Source organism: Cottoperca gobio, chromosome 14 (assembly GCF_900634415.1).
Source record: "Cottoperca gobio chromosome 14, fCotGob3.1, whole genome shotgun sequence".
In the NCBI taxonomy this organism is placed as follows: domain Eukaryota; kingdom Metazoa; phylum Chordata; class Actinopteri; order Perciformes; family Bovichtidae; genus Cottoperca; species Cottoperca gobio.
In genome coordinates this window covers 4,296,111-4,314,857 of record NC_041368.1, presented here as the reverse complement: position 1 = coordinate 4,314,857, position 18,747 = coordinate 4,296,111, and the positions used below count along the sequence as shown (strand labels likewise).

Genomic DNA, 18,747 nt, shown 5'->3' with positions numbered 1-18,747 from the left:
TTACTGTTGCCCTCCATATATCCTGGATACACATCCTACCTATTTTTCAGTAGTCCATTTAAATCTCTCTGACAATGTATCATAAATCCCACCTGGCACTCTTTTTTATGAGGTTTTGTGTCGTCCATTGAATTATTTTTGTTAACATGTGTCTTGGCAGTAAAACATAGAGTACACTGACTGGAACATACAGGAGCGAGTAATTAGTTTGTTTTTAAAGATTACTTTTTTAAATACCATTTTGCTGGTATAGTATAAACATTCACTGACAATAGTATTTTTTGTTGTTGTCTCACAGCACATATTTAAGTGTGTGCTGTAACAATGAGTTTGACTTACCTTTTTACAATGACAAGTGAAAAACACAGAACATGGCCAAAAGCAATCTTACTCAGGGGCCCAGGAACTGGAACAAATAAATGATATACAGCATGGGTTATTAATCAAAACTTTGCCTTTCCTACTGTGATAATAGCAGCTGAATTGTTATGGTTTTATTATACTAAAGACAGCTAATGCATACAAATTATAGAAACTGTAACTGTGTGATTCATAAAAAATGGTTTCATCCACAGATGAGTGGTTGTATTAAGGTTCCTTTGGTCATATTCCAGTTAAATGGAGGAAAGCAACAGATGATAAAATGACAGCTCCCTTTTCACACACAAGTTTGAATTTTAAAGCAATTCTTTTGGCTTTTTGTTTCCGATTGGAGATCAACATCTTAAAGAAAAGGAAGGACGACAAGAACCAAGTCTATTGAAATGTTTTATTTTGTAGCAGGAGACGTTTTTGTCTTCAATAACATGAGATTTCACTAAACACTGAATGTCCCTCTAGTAGACGATGACTCAGCTGTTGAGTCACAAGCATACACTCCATTTGCAGACACATTACCCAACGAGCAAGCTGAACAGTGATAGACTGTCAGCGGTGTCGCTATGAAATGTGGGCCATCTCTACCTCACCATGCACTCAACACTTGGTGAATTATTCTCAGAATACACACTTAATAGAAATATGTTATGCACCGCCCAGCTGTGCTAATTGGCCCGTTTCAAATCTGCCGTGGAAGGAAAATGTACCGTTTCAGTCTGGACAAAAAAACAAAATAATAAAAATCTAAATTAGACTTTTTCCCTACTTATTGGAAGCAATGTTCTACTTAGTTTACAATGTTAAAAAAAATGTTGGTCTTAAAAAGTTATAAACCCATGAGACAAGGCTCTTTATTAACATGCTCAGGGAGGGATGGACAGTTGATTTGTTACATGTCAGCAGACCACTGGGTGACAGACAGAAAACACTTTAACAAGGCTTACATTAGTATTAACCCCCACTCTAAAAACATGAACCATTTGTAATTAGTTTACACAACAGAGTCGAGGAATGGACTTGGACAGCTGGAATCAGGACTCGGTCACACTCGGAGGTTTGCAGGATGACAACAGAGTGGCTAATACTGGCTGCCCAAAACATAACAAGAAAGCATGTAAAGTATAGCAACAACTACGGTAAATGTAAAGATGTCTGGTATGTATAACTCAATTCATGACACTTTGCTAGCCAGTCTCATTTATTTACAATCTACATGTTAACACAAAAAACAAAACAGCCTACAGAAGATGCTCCTTCAGTACGAGGGCTTGATATTAAAAAAACATTTACAAAGCTGAAGATAATCTGTCCAGAGGTTTAACTACATGTCACAACTGACTAAGACACATCCTCCCTGTCAGGGTATGTCTTCATATAGACCTCAACCATTGAGTCCAGATCATATCCAACATCATAGTTCATGTTTAAAAGAGCAAGACTTTTTGATTTGAATTTGTCAGGCATGTTCTCCAAGTACATCTGGAAGCGCTTGTACGCCACATCACAGCTGTCCTCCAGAGCCAAGGTAGGCAGGATGCCGATCAGTCTCAGAATGGCCAGCATGTTTGGGAAGAACTTCACATCGGCCAGCTGCAGCGTTTCATGGAGATTTGAAGGAAAAGTCTCGCCTTTGCCCTTTTTGCTCCATTTAACCCACCAACAGTGCATCTCAGCGGAGAGGGTTCCTGCATTAGGGATGGAGTTTTTAAACACTTGCACATTCTCTTCCTCGGGTTCAGAAGACTTATTCTGCTCTATGACAGCAGGGACTAGTGACAGACATCCCAGAGCCTTTAGGTGGTCCTCACAGAAGAGTTCATTCATTTCTTTGATGACGTGCTCCACCACGGGAACAGACAGGCGCTCCTTGTAGTGACTCTCCGGCTGAACGGCTCCAGATTCTGACTGCTGCTTTCTCAAGAAGGACCGAGGAACCTTAATTGGGATCTCCATCGCAGTGGCTAGGTTAACGGCCTCATCGTTCCAGAACTCATGATACACATCGATGTTGTCAGACACTTCCTTCAGGGAGTGCAATACAGCTTTTAAACTGGTTGCAGCAAAGTGGGCATCTGTTGCGTTCCCTTGCAGGTTATTCCCAAACGCTTGTGTCAATGTCAGAGTGTTTTTCAGCACGACCAGTGCCACTGTAAATTCAAAATCAGCTAGTGCTTTTGAAATCTCCAAGGCGTTGTGTGTGACTTGATCGTTCCACCTCATGTCCTCGTTGTCATGAACGCTGTCCACACAGAGTAGCAATGCCTCTAGGATTTCCACTGCCACCTCAAACGCATCATGTCGTCTGGTCCAGCTGGTTCCGCAGATCTCCTTCAGCTCCTTGGCCCTCTCTTCTTTGTCCGGGTAGAAAATCGAAATGGCGTGCTCCAACTCCAACTGCAGTAAAGGGGACTGACTGAAGAATGCCTCAATCTTCATAAAGGTAGACAAAACAAGCTGAACTCCTGACAAAGCCATGCCATTAGCCAGTGACAGGTTCAGAGTACGAGTAGATCTTAGTGTAAGCACTGCCATTGGATACCTCTCCATCAGTTTGGCAGAAAATGCTTTTATTTTACTCAAATGTGTCCCAGAGGAGGAGTGGGCTTGACCTCTACACTGTTCCATATCCAAGCCCCAACTGTCAGTCATTTCAGAGAGCAGTTTCTCTGCTAAGGCATCTGCGTCTCCCTCAAAGGACAAGAATCCAACAAACCTCTCCCGCTGGCAGTTAGACTGGTCCACATAACGCAGAAAGACAGGGAGGAACCATTCTCCTGAGATCTTCACCAAGTCATCAGTAAGTAATGAGAAGTAGCCATTTTGTTGAACTTCTTCCACCAGCTTACTGCGGATGCATTTCTCACACACCTCAATCAACTGATTGAGCTGATCTGAGGAGCAGCACTCCTTATTCACATCGTACCTCTTCTTAAGGACTTCATCTCCGCTATTCAGGCGATATTCTAACAATGCCTGAAAGTTGCCATCCTGTTTATTATCGCCAGGCCCTGTCGGAGGAATGCTTTGCTCTCCCAACAGTACAAGAACTTTAAACAAGGATTTAAGATACTCTTTGTATTCCTCTTCCTCTGGGAGTGTCTGCACATCTTTCTTAGCGGTCTCTGCTTGAGACTTCTTGATTTCTAAAAAGAGAAAGAAGAACAGTTGCAAGATGAAAAAGATCAATCGTCATTAATCATTAACCAAGTGACGAATAACGTGGGCGTCATTTGTTATAAACGTGTGCATGTCGATATTTCTACTTACTTTTTCTCCCCTTGCTGTCCGTTTCATCATCTTTGGTCTGCAATAATAAATAGTCATCTTAAAATGTATTTTAAAAAATAAACCATAACAATCTAATTATACAAATGATTTCCCTCCATTTAAATCAATTAAGATTTATTTTACCCACCGTCACATTACTGCGCTTCACCTGCGCATTTTGAGGTTGGCTTGGTCCATCAAAGATGGTTGGTATGGCACCTTCCTTCAGCACTGTGCTCTGAGCGCTCTGAAAAAACAAAGTCAAGCCAGAAAATGTTATTATACAGCACATATTAAAAACATACTGATATATAATATAATAAGCTGAACTCGTATTAAAACATAGTATTCCTGTTACATTCATATTCACGACACAATATACTGTATTGATTGAATAGTTAGTGAAATAATATGCAGGGCAGGATTAAGCTAAAAAATACTGCAAAGTCTGGCGTTACATGGCCCTGTACAATTTGCTCAAAGAATCATCAGTATATTGAAAACATAACTTACACTTTCAACAGAAGATGCTTCAAAATGTTTCCCACAAAGTCTGTAGCACTCGTACAACTGGCCCGGTGATTTGTCTATGAGATCTTGCCTCTGGCATTTTTCAATCCACTTTTTGGACCTGAAAGGAGAGGTTGAATCAAAATGATAAGTTTAAAAGTCAATAGAAATGTTAGCTTTAAGGTTCAGTTATATATCAAGTCAACACCCTGAGACAATACATCATAAAACAAAAGCATAACACGTATAAATCAATTTCATAGATGAATGGCTAGTGACACTTGTTTCTGTTGTAGTTTAGGAGGGAAATATGGTTCTTTATGAGTTAAAGGACACCTCCTGTTGACTGTTACACACTGTACTAATGTTCCAACGAGCCATCATTCACTTGCCCTTTCAGGAATAATAAACTAGGTTAGATGTTGGAACTAGTCCTTTACTACGTGCAACTATAGTCTTTTATACTGTTGTATTTTGTAACCTGGCTTTGCGAAAACATTTTCAGTTTCCAAAAGGTCGTATAATATGCCGGGTGTGTAACCGTTCAGCAAAAAACAAGGGCACGTGAATCTGTCAAACCTTTGACCTGAGTTTGGGTGTTGAGAGGTAAATAGCTAGTTCGTTATAGGTTTAATATAGGGAGAACTACAGGCATCAAATGTTGCTGAACTAAACTTCCACAATTTAACCAGTTACCCTCGTTTTACAATGCATGCCATGTCTTGTTTTACGTACAAATGAACACACTGTTCTGGGTAGCTCGAGAGCTCCCTGTTTGCTTTAGCATCTGTATTAGCAATAGTTACCTTTCTGGATCATGAGGAAACCTGAAAAGTGGCTGAGGGTCGGTTTTGCCACCAGTACAGTTCGGCACAGCGCAGTAATTCTGCATTATATGTTGTATTATATACTCGGTTTTTTTTGCTGTGAAATCCCTTTGGGGTGTAGCCAACTACGTTGCTAACGCTAGTTAGCTGTCAAGCTACGTTGAACAGCAAGTTCATTTCCGATTTTGTAATTTCAAAATAAAACACATTGTGTTTTAGTAACTGAATAAAACTTCCTACTATAAAAATGCACTATTTATTTTCAAAAATATTCCAAGGTATGACATTTTATTTTTCAGAAGCCCTCTAAAAAATGTCCACCGTGCCAACTAAGCTTTGTTAGGTTGACAAGTTATCATTAAAATATGCAACACGCTGGCCGACCTAACAACTCGAAAACCCCTATTGTTTTTGGTGTTTGTCCTTTTATCGTTAGTACAGTTGTTCCAAAGGCAACAGACATATCTAGATTATAGTGTACGTTTTATGATTGTGGTTGTAATTTAGATTTTATTTTGAAGGAAAATTATTTTACTTGTTCAAAATATGTTGTGAAACTTGATGTATTTTACATTGTACATCAAATCCCGCGCTTCGCTTCTTTCCCATAATCCTCAGCAGTCTTTTCAAATGTTGAAAACCTTGCCAGGGCATGTCCCCTTCATGCATCTATGAATGGCATATTTCAAAAGTACTTCAATAAGTATTTGTAACATGAAATTCAATTCATAATTGACACACACATAGTCGTTGAGTCGACTGTTACACTTAGTATTATTATTAATATCATCGTTACAACATGATCATTTTTCCAAGCAATTTGTGCAGAAAATATTGATGTTATTTATTTGTGGTGGTGACCAAGCTATAGACCCCATCTCATTATAAAACAGTGAAGGTGTCTTACACTCATATGTGTATAATATAGCAACGTGGTGTAAATATGTATTGTTTCCTGAAAATAATTGCTTCTGTTAACTTTATTTCCCTGATAATGAATACTACCCAATGGAGCTGTTGGTTTTTCTCTTCATCACCGTTGTAACAGAAGCTGTCAGGGCTGTTATCCGTGTATGTATGTTATGGGCGTGTAGCTGTCTGCATGGACCAGTATTAAAGGAATTCTATTTGGGTTCAAACCGTTCAAACATTCAAACAGACAGGAAGCACATTTGAAGTGGGATGAAATAATCCAGTCTTCTTCAATTCTCGTTCTTAATTTTGAGACTCCCTATTGGTTAATCGTTTTATCTCGCGATACTAGTATGACCAATTGCAGCACAGCAGCGGCAAATCAAATGGAGTATGTTTTCGCGGAGGAAGGCAGGGTCTGAGAGTTTTGCCTGAGACGGTTTGGAAAGTCACAGAGCATCTTTGGTTGTGCTTTCTCCTTATATACTTATACAACAAAAGACAGCAGGGTAAGTTAACGTTTTTTCAAACTGTTAACGTTACAGTCAGCGCACTACAACTAACATTAACGTTTATTCGCGTGTGGTCCATTATGTCCGCTAAGTAACGTTAAATTGTGTGCACAACGTTAACATTACACCAACTGCTAATGTTTGCTAATATTTTCAAATTTTGCACGAAAGTAGATACGAATTGGATGTTTTTTTGTTAAAATTGAACAGGAAAGAATACATGAAAACTGCTCCAATGTTTTCCTTAAATTTTGACTGGCAGTTTTTTTAGGGAAACATTGTGAAACAAAAACAAGCATGTTAACGTTAGATGATGTTACAATTTAACCGCATACACACATGATTCAGTTACAGGTTACTCACTGAATCATGTTTGTATAAGTAACGTTAGATGATGTTACAGGTTACTCACGGAATCATGTTTGTATATGTTAACTGCTTTGTTCGGCTTTCAGAAATCTCCATTGATTTAACGTGGTCGAGGCGTCACAATGGAAAACATCGTAGTTTCAAAAAGAAACTACACTTATAAGAAGGTAAGTTTTTTACGTTAATGATTATCACATTTAAATACTATTCCATGCGTATTGTATCCCACATTCAGTCGACCTAATGGTCTTATTGTTTTAACTGTATTAGGTAAACAAGGAAAATGCTCAGCCTGCATATGGAAGCAAGTCTTTAACCAGAAGAGATAAACCGCCTGTTCTTCCCTTCCAACTGACGAGCAACAAAAAAGAGGAAACCGTGATAAAAACTGGTTCTCTTAAAGCTAAGGTTGACACTAGGTCTGGTGAGGCTCTGAAAAAGGTAAAGACTGTGCAGAAAGGAGCTGCTGCTACTGATGTCAAGCCAAGGCAAACGCATAGTCGGGCCTTCCTCACTGAACAGGTTGTGAAACACAAAAAAGTAGTTTCAGAAGCTCCAAAGCCACCAGCTGATGTGCCATCATCAAAATCTGCTCCTGGCATGTACAAAGGCAAGATCATCCAGTCAAGAATTGGATCCATTTGGAAGTCAACTGCCACTGTGGGCAGGCCAGATCCTAAACCATCAGCAGCCAAAACAGAGGGCCAAACGGTTGGAAATGTGATGAAAAGCAGGTCCAAATCTACTGCTGACCTGCCTGAGTCTGGCACACAAAAGCCTGTGCCTACAAGGGCCAAGTCAGTGTTGGATAGACCTGCTCAGGTTTCCAAGCCTGCTGTCACCAGCCGCCCCACTGCTGGATTCCGCTCTGCTCGCCCTCCTTCAAGGACCATCCCAGCAACACTAGCCGGCACCAGCTCCAGAAATGCTAAAGTGGCTCCCCCCAAGGGGAGAGGGACTCTGAACTCAAAGCCAAAGATTCCAGTGACTGCCAAGAAGGTCAACAAACCTCCTGTCTCAAGTGCCCACAGTCAGTACAGATTTACCATGGAGACCGCTGAGGAAAGAAGGTAAAATATTTCCTACATACACACTTGATGTTTCCCCTTGTACTACTGTGCATGAGAAATGCTCAAATGTATCTGTGTTCCCTCTGCAGAGCAAAACTTGCCGAGTGGCTCGCCTCCAAGGGCAAGACTACCAAGAGACCAGCCACGACAACAGCAGAACCGTCTAAAACCGAAGTCTCTGCAAAACCTAAAACTAATCTCAAACCACCGTCTCAGCCTCACGATGAACCCAGACTGGAAGCCCACAAGCCAGACTCTGCTGCTCACTGTGCAGACACTCAGGGAGCAGTGTTAACACACAGACAAACTCCAGTGATCATGAACACCACCCTGGACCTGCTCGAAGAGTCACAGGGCAGCATAGATGATGTAAGGAAACAGGCAGTGTTTCTGTTGCTGTATTAAAAATATTACCATCACGGTGATGAACAATGTTTTCTGTTTCATTTCGACAGATTGTTGTGAACCTGTGTGATGCTTTGGAGGCCCTGGCGACACCCTCTACATCGGATGGTAAGTTCACCAACAGCTGCCCGTTCACTGTGACTGGCCAACTTGAGAATTTAGTGATATTGGGGCAGTTTTGTTTTTATAATTCTTCCACTCAGGTCACTGGTATTTCTGGTCTAAGGATGAATAAGATGTATTATGACTGCAGTTGTTGTACCACTCTGTACAAATGCTTGTTAAACACTTGTTGTCTTTGTTTCCATTAGAGCCTTCACAGGTGACCGATGTGTGCGATGATGAAATGGAGGACAGCAAACTGACGTATGAATGTAAAGAGGAGCTGAAGAAGCAAATGCTTGAGGATGTTGGCAAGCAGCTAAAGGTTGAGCAAGTGAAGGATGGAGTAGAAGAAAGTGATGACCTGATAGTGGAGACGGATGAAGAAGTAGAAAGTGATGAGGTTGTGAAGACCATGCCACAGATGGAGGATGCGTCAATAATAAAGTACAGTGTAAAGACCACTCCATACCTGCAAAGGTGAGTCGATTTAAATTTAATTTGCAATACTAGCAATCTCTTTATGCCGATCCTTTCAGTCCACCATTCCTTTATTTAACCATGAATGTATTTTCATTTCGGACACTTGCAATGTAGTATTTTAAATCTTAAAATACCCTTTTAGTGTCAAGAGGACAATTCTAGAGGCCAGCACAAGTAGATCCGGGAGAAAGAGCCACATCAAAGATCTGAAGTATCTGACTCCAGTGCGTCGTTCCTGCCGCATTGAGCGAAAATCCTCCCGCCTGCCAGCGATGCTGGTCGATCCTGATCCCTGTGTGTCGTCTCTGACTGAGCTGCTGAAGCTGGACGAGGATCCCAATGCCTACATCTACAGAAAAAATCATGCACTTCTGGAAGATCTGCCAGACCAGCCGAGACTGTGAGGAGCTCTGGAAATGTATGGGACTCAAACTAATGGACACTTTATACTGATACTTTAATCACTAAAATATTTGCTGTTTTATCAAAAACACTATTCCTGTGTATTCTAAATGCATTTACTATCCTTTAACACTATTGTTAATTTGAATAAAGTTGATGTTTATTGCCAAATGCAGTGCAATAAAAGAATGTTATTTTAAATGTATGTCTTATTAATCTCTAGAACCAGTCTTTTTAATTCAGCCTTCATATTGTACATATCCCAATACTGTGATCACAAGATCCAGGAACATCACACGCTTATTTGAGGTACAGTAAACTTCTAACCACATAGTGGCTAAACGGAGTATTACATGACATGCAAGTAAATCACTTGCTAATGACAGACACTGGAATGGAGTTTACCTTGTTGGGAAAGTTTTATACATTTAAAATTACTTCCAACTAGGGCTGTTGAATTAGTACGTTAATTTTCTTAGATGCCCCTTGACGTCACGTGTCAAACTCAAGGCCCGTGTGACCTCGGACACTACATGTTTCCAAACTGAAACCATCTCCCCCGCTGTGTTCCCGACTTTGCAGCTCCGACAGCACCACACGGAGCTCTCACAGCAAATATTGATATGAGATTAATTAATCACAAAGCATGTAAGAGTTTGAATCGCTTGACAACCCTACTTCCAGCGTGTAATGAGTTGATCCTTTCAGCAACATTGTCACCAGTTGTGGGTCTCACCTAGAATCAAACTGTTCTGACTCAACTTCATAAAAGTTCCAACATCAATTGTCTCGATGTATTCTGTGCAGAAGTGAGAAAAATAAGACAAACTATTTCATCACATTTAATCTCACTTTAATTGACCACATTGTAAAAACCCATTTGAAGCACTCTTAAATGAACACCGCTTTCTTTGTGACCGCTTCATGGTGAATTACACTTGCTGACTTCAGACTGGACGTGTTGACACCAGCTCCCTCTGATCCCAGATGAGACGTTTCATTATAACAAAATAAAAAAAAATGAAAATCATCCTCAAAAAAAATCTTTTATGCAATTTTCTTCCCCCAAACAAAAGTATAAAAAGTACTCTTTTCCCACTCATCTGCAGACCACAGGGGAAGGTGTTCAGTGCTGAAAGGCTGTTTCACCACCGTCTGAAGGTTTATGTTCTTGAAAGACCCCGGTTGTCCAGATCTTTGACCTAAAATATGGAACACAAGACTTTGTTAGGTCTGCAAGAGAAACATTAAAAATTAAAATAACCCACCGCCCCCAGACGTCCTAATCTATCAGTCTGATTTTAAATACCATAACAATTTCCTTGAGCTCACAGGTGTTTCGTCTCAAGCTTTGTTCAAATATATTCAATTCACTAGAATCTAAGACCAAGAAAAGTAGCAGTCACATGGAACATGCGTTTTATTGCTGAACAATTGAAGTGTTGATTAGTTTTCTGTCGACTGACCATTCGATTAATTGACTTGTTACAGCTTTATTTAGTTATTATTAAGTTTAGGTTGGAATTTACACTTGTTCCAAACAGTCATGTCTACTTAAATTCTGGGATTTTCTACATTGCCCCAAAGAAATGGTTGACTAGCAAAAAAAAATCATTGTCGACTGATGGTGATGATGATGATGATGATGATGATGAGTAAAAAGTTAGTCATCTTACCTTGTATATCCTAACCAGCCAGTGCTCTGTTGTGTAGGCCTCTTCCAACACATCCAGTTCGAAGTCTTTGTTCCCAATCTCAGCGTTCCTCACTCGGTCATAACCAGGTGGGCGCTCTGCAGAGAAGGTCAGTAGGATTATCAGCATGACAGTACAAAAGGCTGTAGTTTTATATTAATGAGGACCAGCAACATAATTATGTATTCATTGCCTTGTCTGCTGACAGTGCAGTCAGTTTAAATGCATATTCTGGCACAGTAGTTTCTACAGAGCGATCTGTCTAACTGGTGAAAATAGCATGATATAAATGAAGGATCCCGAACGAAAGAGTCCTTTCATTTCAATATGTCCCTGATTGCAAGGTAAAGGCGGGTCATGCATGATGACAAACTCATTACTGCATACTCACTGGCTTCTGTGTAGACCTGGCCGAAGCGGTAGTAGCACATCTTGTACATGAGGCAGTTGAGCAGGACAGGCGAGCCCTCGCGGTCCACTCTGAACTCTCCGGTGGGAGTGTAGTAGTCGTGCTCCTTGATGTGTTTGCCCGTGTCTGTGCTTCCCCCAATACGGACCATCCACAGAAACTTATTGATGTCTGTGCAGACAGATGGATACATTAGAGAAACAATGCTAAAAATGCCTTCTAAAATAAGTCTTTTTTTTGCCTCACTGTTCTGGGACATTTAATGACGGTTCAGGGAACTAGCACTGTCATTACTGTGAGCTAAATATTTTCTAGTACATCAAATCACTGAGACAGTTTGTTACAAAGTAAAGTTAAGACAGAGGGGGGGCATGCTAAGCAGTGGAGTCAGTCAAATAAGACCTGCTGCTAACTGGTGACATTACTAATTATTCAGTGTGGAAGAGTTATTACAGCTTTTAGAGTAGAGGCTGATTCTTCTTCACTTATGTCAATCATCGAAAAATGAAACCAGCCAGGGGAGGACATTAACGCCCCGGGTATACACATCACATAAAAGAAACGCCATTACATCTGAGGGGATCTGGTAATATTCATAGCACAGCTTAAGTCAGTAGTTTCCAAACTGGGGGGGGGGGGGGGTCAGGCGTGGAACAACTAGAAGTGTGTTCTTGCAGAGAACATGTTCAGGATTTTGTTTATTCCCAGGGAGTACTCTAAAAGTGACTTGTTCCTTATTGTTTTTTTTCAGTAAGATGTCACACACTGAAGTTACAGTTATGTATTAATTACAGAATATGTTTTAAATAAATAAAGTTTGCAAGCAATGGACGTATCTGAGATGGGGGAAATACTACTCATATTTTGTGAACAGATTATTAAACCTAAATCTATTAAATACAACTCTATAAAACTTCTATCTACAGTGGGAATGTAGTCCGTAGACAGGCTTATGTTTATGTCGAGCTGCATTAAGCCACATACCATCTGAAGAATAGCCCGTCAGTCCTCCAAAGATGACCAGGACATAACTGACATCCAGCTCCCTCATTATCTCATAGGCCCGCTCTTCTGTGGACGCCATGGCCTACAGAGCAAACAACCACCCAGTCAACACTGCAGCACTTTGTAAACATGATTACCCTGAAGGCTACTCAGCTCACCTGTCCCACTCTGGAGATGTGCGTGTTGTTCCATGTGTTGTTGTCCACTAGAATGGTTCGATTTGCCATGGCAGTTATCTGATAGCCATAATCCCACCATGACATGACTTTGGCATCCTGGAAACACAAAATAAAACTCAAGTCACTGAGTGAGGGCCTTTCATTTAATGGTTATGACGATGCTTAACTTATAACAATCATGTATCTACAATTCAGATAATTCAAGCCGTAGTTAGGAACTCCTTACTGATCGATTTATTCTTTATTCCTTTAGGTGTCACTGACCTCAGGAGTGTTGTGGCGGAGCCAGTAGTAGGCCTCTCTGAAGTCATCGAAGATGATACGGCTGCCGTCACCTCCACGGGCCGACAACACAATTGAGGGAGAGGAGTAGGCTTCGCTGGTAACCCAGGTAGAGTGGAAGGTGTATGTAATGAGGAAGAAGGCCATCACCAGAATCATCCCGCTGGCAACCTGGTAGGAACATGCAACATGATGTCATCAGGTTTTACCTTCCGGTCCATCAATCTGCTTTTATTCTGACCAAGGATGGTTTCTGAAAAAATCTCTGGTATGCTTCTCTACAGAAAGTTATTTTATTTTATCAATAAAAAACTTTTAAAGTACCAATACCACAATGTAAAAACCCTCCATTACAAGTAAATATTCTGTATTTAAAATTCTGCCCAGGTAAAAGTACAGAAGAACTTTCTACATCAGAGTCAATGATCATTATTTTACTGTTGTAGCTGGTTGAGGTGGATCTAATTAAAAATGTTATAACAATAGATCGTATACATGGTCTTAATCTGAAACGCAGCCAGGTACAGAAGGGAACTCTTAGTTTAATACTAAAAGGAAACATGTAGCTTTGTACAAGACCTTTCAACATCTGTTTAACTTTAAATCCTGCCAGGAGTTTTTTGTCTGGATAAATTGTGACATCTCAATACTATATTGTTATTATTTTTATCATGTCAGAACTTGTGAATGGTATAGTGGTACTGTGAGCAGACTGTAGATAACAGCTATAACAGCTCCCAACCTGCCTTTCAGGCCTCCTACCTCATTTTTGATGGGGTAGGTGGCGTCCTGCTGCTTCTTGCTCTTCTTGTCTGGCCGGCTGACATCCAAATTCTTCATGTAAGTGGTTAGCACCTGGGACACACCGATGCCCGACAGGATACACATGACTGGAGCCAGAACCAACATCAGACGCACCTGAGGCAACAAACAAGCCATACATTAACCCATATAAAAAGGTATTAAGTAAAAAACTGTGCAGAATACATGCATTTCCATTGGTTATGTTTAATGACGCGAGAATCACATTTTCTGGTGACAGTGTTGATATGTCACAAACACCAGAAGTAAACAGAACAACGGCTCTCAGCAGAGTCCTGAGACGTGCATGTGGCTCGATACAGGACGTACCATGACAGCTGAGAAGTACATGCTGGTGACTCCATACATGATGATGAAGATCCTGGCGTCCGACAAGTTGTTGAAACAGTAGTAAAGACCAACTGTAAGCAAAGGCAAGGTAACAGTCAGTCAAAACCCGGCAAGAATACACTAAGCTGTGCGCTTCATGTGCATGAAAGATGTAGAGATCATACAGTATGAACGCCTTGTTACTCTGTGTGTGAACTTGCCTGGGAACATAAAGACCAGCAGCTGGAGGTCAAAGTAGTACGAGGACCAGGTTGTGGGCTGGTGCTCAGAGACAGAGGCAATGATGGGAATGTTGTTCTTGGCATAGGAGGGATCCAGCAGGGAGTAGAAACGACCAGTCCACGGAGAGATCTTACCTGGGGGGAAATGTACTTTTGGTCAGTCATGGTCCAAAGGCAAAATAATCAGTTTCTCACAAGAGGAAAGGAGAAGCTTCGGGAAGTAGTGAAGAAAACATTTTCCATCCGATACATTGCCCTTTGCCAATGTATCTACTGGTGCACCTCGTCAACCCTCTTACCGGTCAGCATGAGAACAGTTCCCACAGACAGCATGACGAAGCCCACCAGGGAGATGACGCTCTTGAACAGCACCTCAAATTGCTGGGAATTGAGTTTGCTGCGCAGGTAGTCCACGAAGGCATGAATCTGGCACAAGCCAAACATACCGAAGGCTGCCATGTGCTCTGATGACTGCACCGGCTGGTGTATGAGAGAAGAAAGACAGGAAGGTGAGCTGTGTGCCACGGAAAAGAATGAAACCTCTTTTCCATAAAACATGACACTGACTTTTGTATTGCAGAGGCACGTTACTCATGTAGCATAGGATAATATTAGTGTTGTCACAATACCAAAATTATAACTTTGACCAATACCCGCCTAAATATCTCAATACAGAAAATACAAAAACTTGAAACATCAGCTAAAGTAATGGAATAATAGAAGAAAGAACATGGAAATGATTATTGTAATTATAATAATATTGATTTAAAGAGAAAAGAGTCACAGATTCATAATATATTATAATTGATGATGATGAGGATAATATTACAATATCTTAACAATGTCAAAGTAAGGCAGTTGAGAATTTGAAAAGAAGCAATAAAAACAACAGAAGGGAATTATTGTACCATAGTGTGTTCATACATTTTAATATCGCACCAGGACTGGGGAAACTCGTAATTTAAGATCGGGTCCTTGTTCACATCTCTCCCCCTTCACATGTCACACTGCTGCTTAGAAAAGGTTCAATCCTTACAGAGATAAGTGCAATTTTGTTGAGTTGCCCCTTACAGGAATGCTCCAAATGGATTTAAGTTCCCTCTGGTAAGCAGTGATGCAGTGTATGCATGTCTAGAGCTTTTATTGTGAAAGGTAAAAACGGAGCGAGAGAAGCTGTAATGCGCCGTCGCAGCTGTTGACAACATTAGAGCAATAAATAGTTTGCCGTCTTGGTTCGAAAGGACGGAGCCTCCGTGTTATTATTGTATTACCTTCATTTCATAACTATAGGCGCAACTCATAATCTTCTGCTGCAGTAGTTTAGTGCCATATTTTACTCAGAGTGTGCTTTGTCGACAAGCACTTGTATTTGCAGCGCGCATGTGAGAGAAAGAAAACTGTTGTCTTGCACACCTTGCAGGGAGTGGAAGCAGCACACCAGCGTCATTGTTTAAGTACCGGTACTAATAATATGGGGGATAGTACTGTTTTTTTTTTTTTTAAACGGAAAGGTAATGCGATACCCGTCTTGTATTGGTTTACCATGCAACACTAGATATAATGTTTTCACTCACCTGGAAACCAACAAAAGAGATCTGCATGGAGAGGATGGTGCCCAGGCAGTAGACTGTGCAATAAGCCACATAGATTCTGTGAGAGAATCGGCCTGTGAGCATCAGAACCAGGACGTGGAGGGGGATAAGGTTGATCAGGAACACGTAGCCACCCCAGGAGGAAACCTACATACACACAAACGTCTTTATATATTCCTGTATAAGCTCAGAATTAGTTCAACATGTAACATGTGCATTTGTTTTCCCTCACCATGTAGAAGTAGGACAGTGCGCACATGGACGACCAGTACACTGACCCCGTTTTGACAGCCTTGATCCACATGTAATAGGTCAACAGCATGCAGAAGATGGCAATACCTGTGTAGGACAGCACAGAGGGATTTCATTAACAATCTTTTTGTGATGTTTTATTTAAATAAACACTGTTGTGCATACCAGGTGCATACCTTCGTTATCATAGGAGCCAGCTACAGAACGAGAGATATAACCAGGCACCACTGCAATCATGGCCGCAGCCAGGAGCCCAGCACCAGCATCCTACAGAGGGAAATGTTAGTGGCAACAGGGTATACATCACTACATCACATCAAATCTTTGTAATCTTGTTAAGAAAAGTGCCATGTAAAAAGGTTTATTATTTATATATTATTACTAATAGGATTCTAAAGGGAAACTCCTCTACAAGATCTGTTTACTTGTAGTACAAGTCAATCTGTGAAATCAGTTGTACAATGTCTTTTGCAGCTATGATGGGAACATTCCCATGTCTGAGAAAATAACCCTGATGATGTCATAGTATTTTTAAATTTTGGGCTTAAGACATCAACAGAAGGCTTTGAGTGCAAAGCTAAACCGCTGGAGTTATAAAGAAAAACAAGCTTGCATTTTATTAAGACTTTATATCCTTAAATAACATAGTTTGTTGTGCATCTTATTATGCGTTTTCTACCTTCAACTCCTTGGTGAAGTGGTAGGTGACTATGGTAGTGAAGGAGGAGAACAAGGGAGCCAGGAAGACACAGACATTACGGATGTCAATGGTGATGTGGAAAAAATGTAGGACGTGATACAGGACGGCAGAGGTGATCATCAATCCTGGTGAGAGAGAAGAGAGGGAGACAAGAAAAGAAGTGTTCAAGTAAGCTTTGCATTAATGCTAATAAAAAGGCAGACAGTCTACATTAATCTCCTTTCTGAGCGACACTTGAACCGCTCTACTTTTGATATCAAACCACCCAGAATAAAGTTTATAAGCCCCCATTCATTTACTTATACTGTGCTCTCTAAAAACATTTTTTGCTTCCTACCTGGATAAATGGTGCCTCCAATGATCCTCCCCAGAGGATACCATGCCCGGTCGTCAAACCAGTTGTGAAACTTATAAAATCCTTCTTCTGTCAAGAAGCGGGTGGTACGGTAGTTAAAGTACCTGAAGGTGAGATGAAGATAAAGATGAGACATTAAGGAGGAAAATCTATTAGCAATCCTTGGAAATAACCATGAAAGTAGCACTTACGGATCAAACTCATGGATGACACTTTCAAACCTCAAGACGGAAAAGAGTCTGGTGGAGAATGCTGAAGGGAAAGAAAAGCACATAGATCAATGTGTCAGGTTTGTTTTTAGTATTAGGAAGACCATGCTCTTATGTATGGGAAGTAGAGGACTCACAGAGGATACCAGCCATAGACAGGATGAGCAGCTTCAACAGCGTGTCCTGTTTCTCATAGGACAAACGGAGGAAGCCCAGCTTGGTCATTTTGGCGAGGTTAGGGACAGCTCACCTACAACCTAATGGGAGGAAGACAAACGCTGTAAGACTAAGCGGTACACATAGGAGTACTGAGGAGAGAAGATCAACGTTGTCTAATGTAAGTTTCATTTTTTTTAATAAATACTGCAAAATCAGAAGATCTTTTCAGGTTTTAAGCAAACCTGATACTCATTAAGTCTTGAAACTGTAAAAAGTGAACTTCCATGAACAGCCCAACCAGATAAGGCCACGTTCGAAGATGTGGCGTCAGTAACCAGGAAGCACTCAGTCTGGAAAACTTCTGCAGAGATTTATGCCCGTCTTCTTCACATTTTCACAGGTTTTTGCAAAGCGAAAACACAAACCATCAAGCTCAAAAGAGCTCTAATTAATGCTAACTTTAAGAGCTAGCCTCATAAGTAATGACAGTTAACCAACCTTTCCAACACCACAGAGCAAGGCAATTTACAGCAGCTAATGTTTGTTCAATAAGTTAGCCATTAACACGCATTATGTGCACATTTCAAATAAATGCAAGCATCGTTATAGCTAGTCAGTATCAGGCCGGCTAGTGTTGATGCTGCTTTCATCCAGTTAAAAGTGAGTGAGTAGCTAGCGAGGCTAACCTGCTAGCTGCTGTATAATGAACACCTTAGCCACGCGCCTCCTCTCAGACTTATTTTGAAAATATCAGCGACACCTTCACATATGGCAGCAGGACAACAGCCTACAAATACAAATTATTGCTCCTACATGAGCTCACAGATTTAATATTAAATGTTCAGTAAGACTCACCAGCTCTGTTCCTGTTACTCGTACACTATTCTCACACAACCTTCACCGTGAACTAAACCCGCCTCAACCACGCAATGCTGCACGTTAATTGGTTGAGCATCGCTCAACAGTAATCCCACATAAATCTGATTGGTTATTTGGCTGTCATTCAAATTTGGTTTCCTACGTTGCCGCTGTAGTGTAGTGACGTGTCCTTAGTTAGGAGAGGCAACGTGTCGCCCCCTACTGGTGCAAAACTATCAGGACAATATGATTTCTGTGGTGCAACCAAAAACATTAAATATTAACAAATAAATGGCAATATACTATTTTAAATGGGTTCAATAGCACAAGATCAATCATTCGCAATATCTGTTTATATTAACCCTGCTCTATTGTTATACTAAATTGCTGAATATACTTTGAATTTAAATTCAGGGATAAGTGTAAAATAATATTCCACATTA

The 18,747-nt window shown here is 40.7% G+C and overlaps 3 protein-coding genes across 4 annotated transcripts; 1 reads left to right on the top strand and 2 right to left on the bottom strand.

Moving 5' to 3' along the window:
• Positions 1-1,110: 1,110 nt before the first annotated feature.
• thap12a (THAP domain containing 12a) lies at positions 1,111-5,285 on the bottom strand. Its single transcript, XM_029447645.1, has 5 exons — positions 4,962-5,285; positions 4,159-4,276; positions 3,794-3,892; positions 3,646-3,682; positions 1,111-3,521 (listed from the first exon to the last, which is right to left on the bottom strand). Exons 1-5 carry the CDS (start codon positions 5,045-5,047, stop codon positions 1,717-1,719), a joined length of 2,145 nt encoding a protein of 714 aa, XP_029303505.1. The 5' UTR covers positions 5,048-5,285; the 3' UTR covers positions 1,111-1,716.
• Positions 5,286-6,177: 892 nt separating this feature from the next.
• Positions 6,178-9,438, top strand: si:ch211-266i6.3 (cytoskeleton-associated protein 2). Its single transcript, XM_029447649.1, has 7 exons — positions 6,178-6,403; positions 6,862-6,942; positions 7,046-7,845; positions 7,935-8,214; positions 8,301-8,358; positions 8,562-8,832; positions 8,978-9,438. Exons 2-7 carry the CDS (start codon positions 6,898-6,900, stop codon positions 9,237-9,239), a joined length of 1,716 nt encoding a protein of 571 aa, XP_029303509.1. The 5' UTR covers positions 6,178-6,403; positions 6,862-6,897; the 3' UTR covers positions 9,240-9,438.
• A 630-nt stretch (positions 9,439-10,068) lies between these two features.
• On the bottom strand, positions 10,069-18,441 carry stt3a (STT3 oligosaccharyltransferase complex catalytic subunit A). Of its 2 annotated transcripts, none has more exons than XM_029447646.1 (18): positions 18,302-18,441; positions 17,425-17,544; positions 17,270-17,330; positions 17,061-17,182; positions 16,703-16,848; positions 16,200-16,290; positions 16,004-16,110; positions 15,754-15,918; positions 14,479-14,659; positions 14,159-14,314; positions 13,938-14,029; positions 13,569-13,724; positions 12,789-12,977; positions 12,504-12,620; positions 12,325-12,427; positions 11,323-11,511; positions 10,914-11,029; positions 10,069-10,439 (listed from the first exon to the last, which is right to left on the bottom strand). In XM_029447646.1, the coding sequence occupies exons 2-18, from the start codon at positions 17,510-17,512 to the stop codon at positions 10,401-10,403; spliced, it is 2,118 nt and encodes a 705-aa protein (XP_029303506.1). In that variant the 5' UTR covers positions 17,513-17,544; positions 18,302-18,441; the 3' UTR covers positions 10,069-10,400. The 2 variants fall into 2 exon arrangements, with proteins under 2 accessions (XP_029303506.1, XP_029303508.1); XM_029447648.1 differs by lacking the exon at positions 18,302-18,441 and adding an exon at positions 18,133-18,266.
• Positions 18,442-18,747: the final 306 nt, after the last annotated feature.

Coding starts and splice junctions, on each gene's coding strand:
- thap12a (XM_029447645.1), bottom strand. CDS start 5,047: ATGCAGAATTACTGCGCTGTGCCGAACTGTACTGGTGGCAAAACCGAC. Junction 4,277..4,961: donor TTTCCTCATGATCCAGAAAG/GTAACTATTGCT, acceptor CTCTCCTTTCAG/GTCCAAAAAGTGGATTGAAA. Junction 3,522..3,645: donor GGACAGCAAGGGGAGAAAAA/GTAAGTAGAAAT, acceptor TTCTCTTTTTAG/AAATCAAGAAGTCTCAAGCA.
- si:ch211-266i6.3 (XM_029447649.1), top strand. CDS start 6,898: ATGGAAAACATCGTAGTTTCAAAAAGAAACTACACTTATAAGAAG. Junction 6,943..7,045: donor GAAACTACACTTATAAGAAG/GTAAGTTTTTTA, acceptor TAACTGTATTAG/GTAAACAAGGAAAATGCTCA. Junction 8,215..8,300: donor CACAGGGCAGCATAGATGAT/GTAAGGAAACAG, acceptor TCATTTCGACAG/ATTGTTGTGAACCTGTGTGA.
- stt3a (XM_029447646.1), bottom strand. CDS start 17,512: ATGACCAAGCTGGGCTTCCTCCGTTTGTCCTATGAGAAACAGGACACG. Junction 16,111..16,199: donor TGGCTCCTATGATAACGAAG/GTATGCACCTGG, acceptor TGTCCTACACAG/GTATTGCCATCTTCTGCATG. Junction 10,440..10,913: donor GGCTGGTTAGGATATACAAG/GTAAGATGACTA, acceptor TCCATATTTTAG/GTCAAAGATCTGGACAACCG.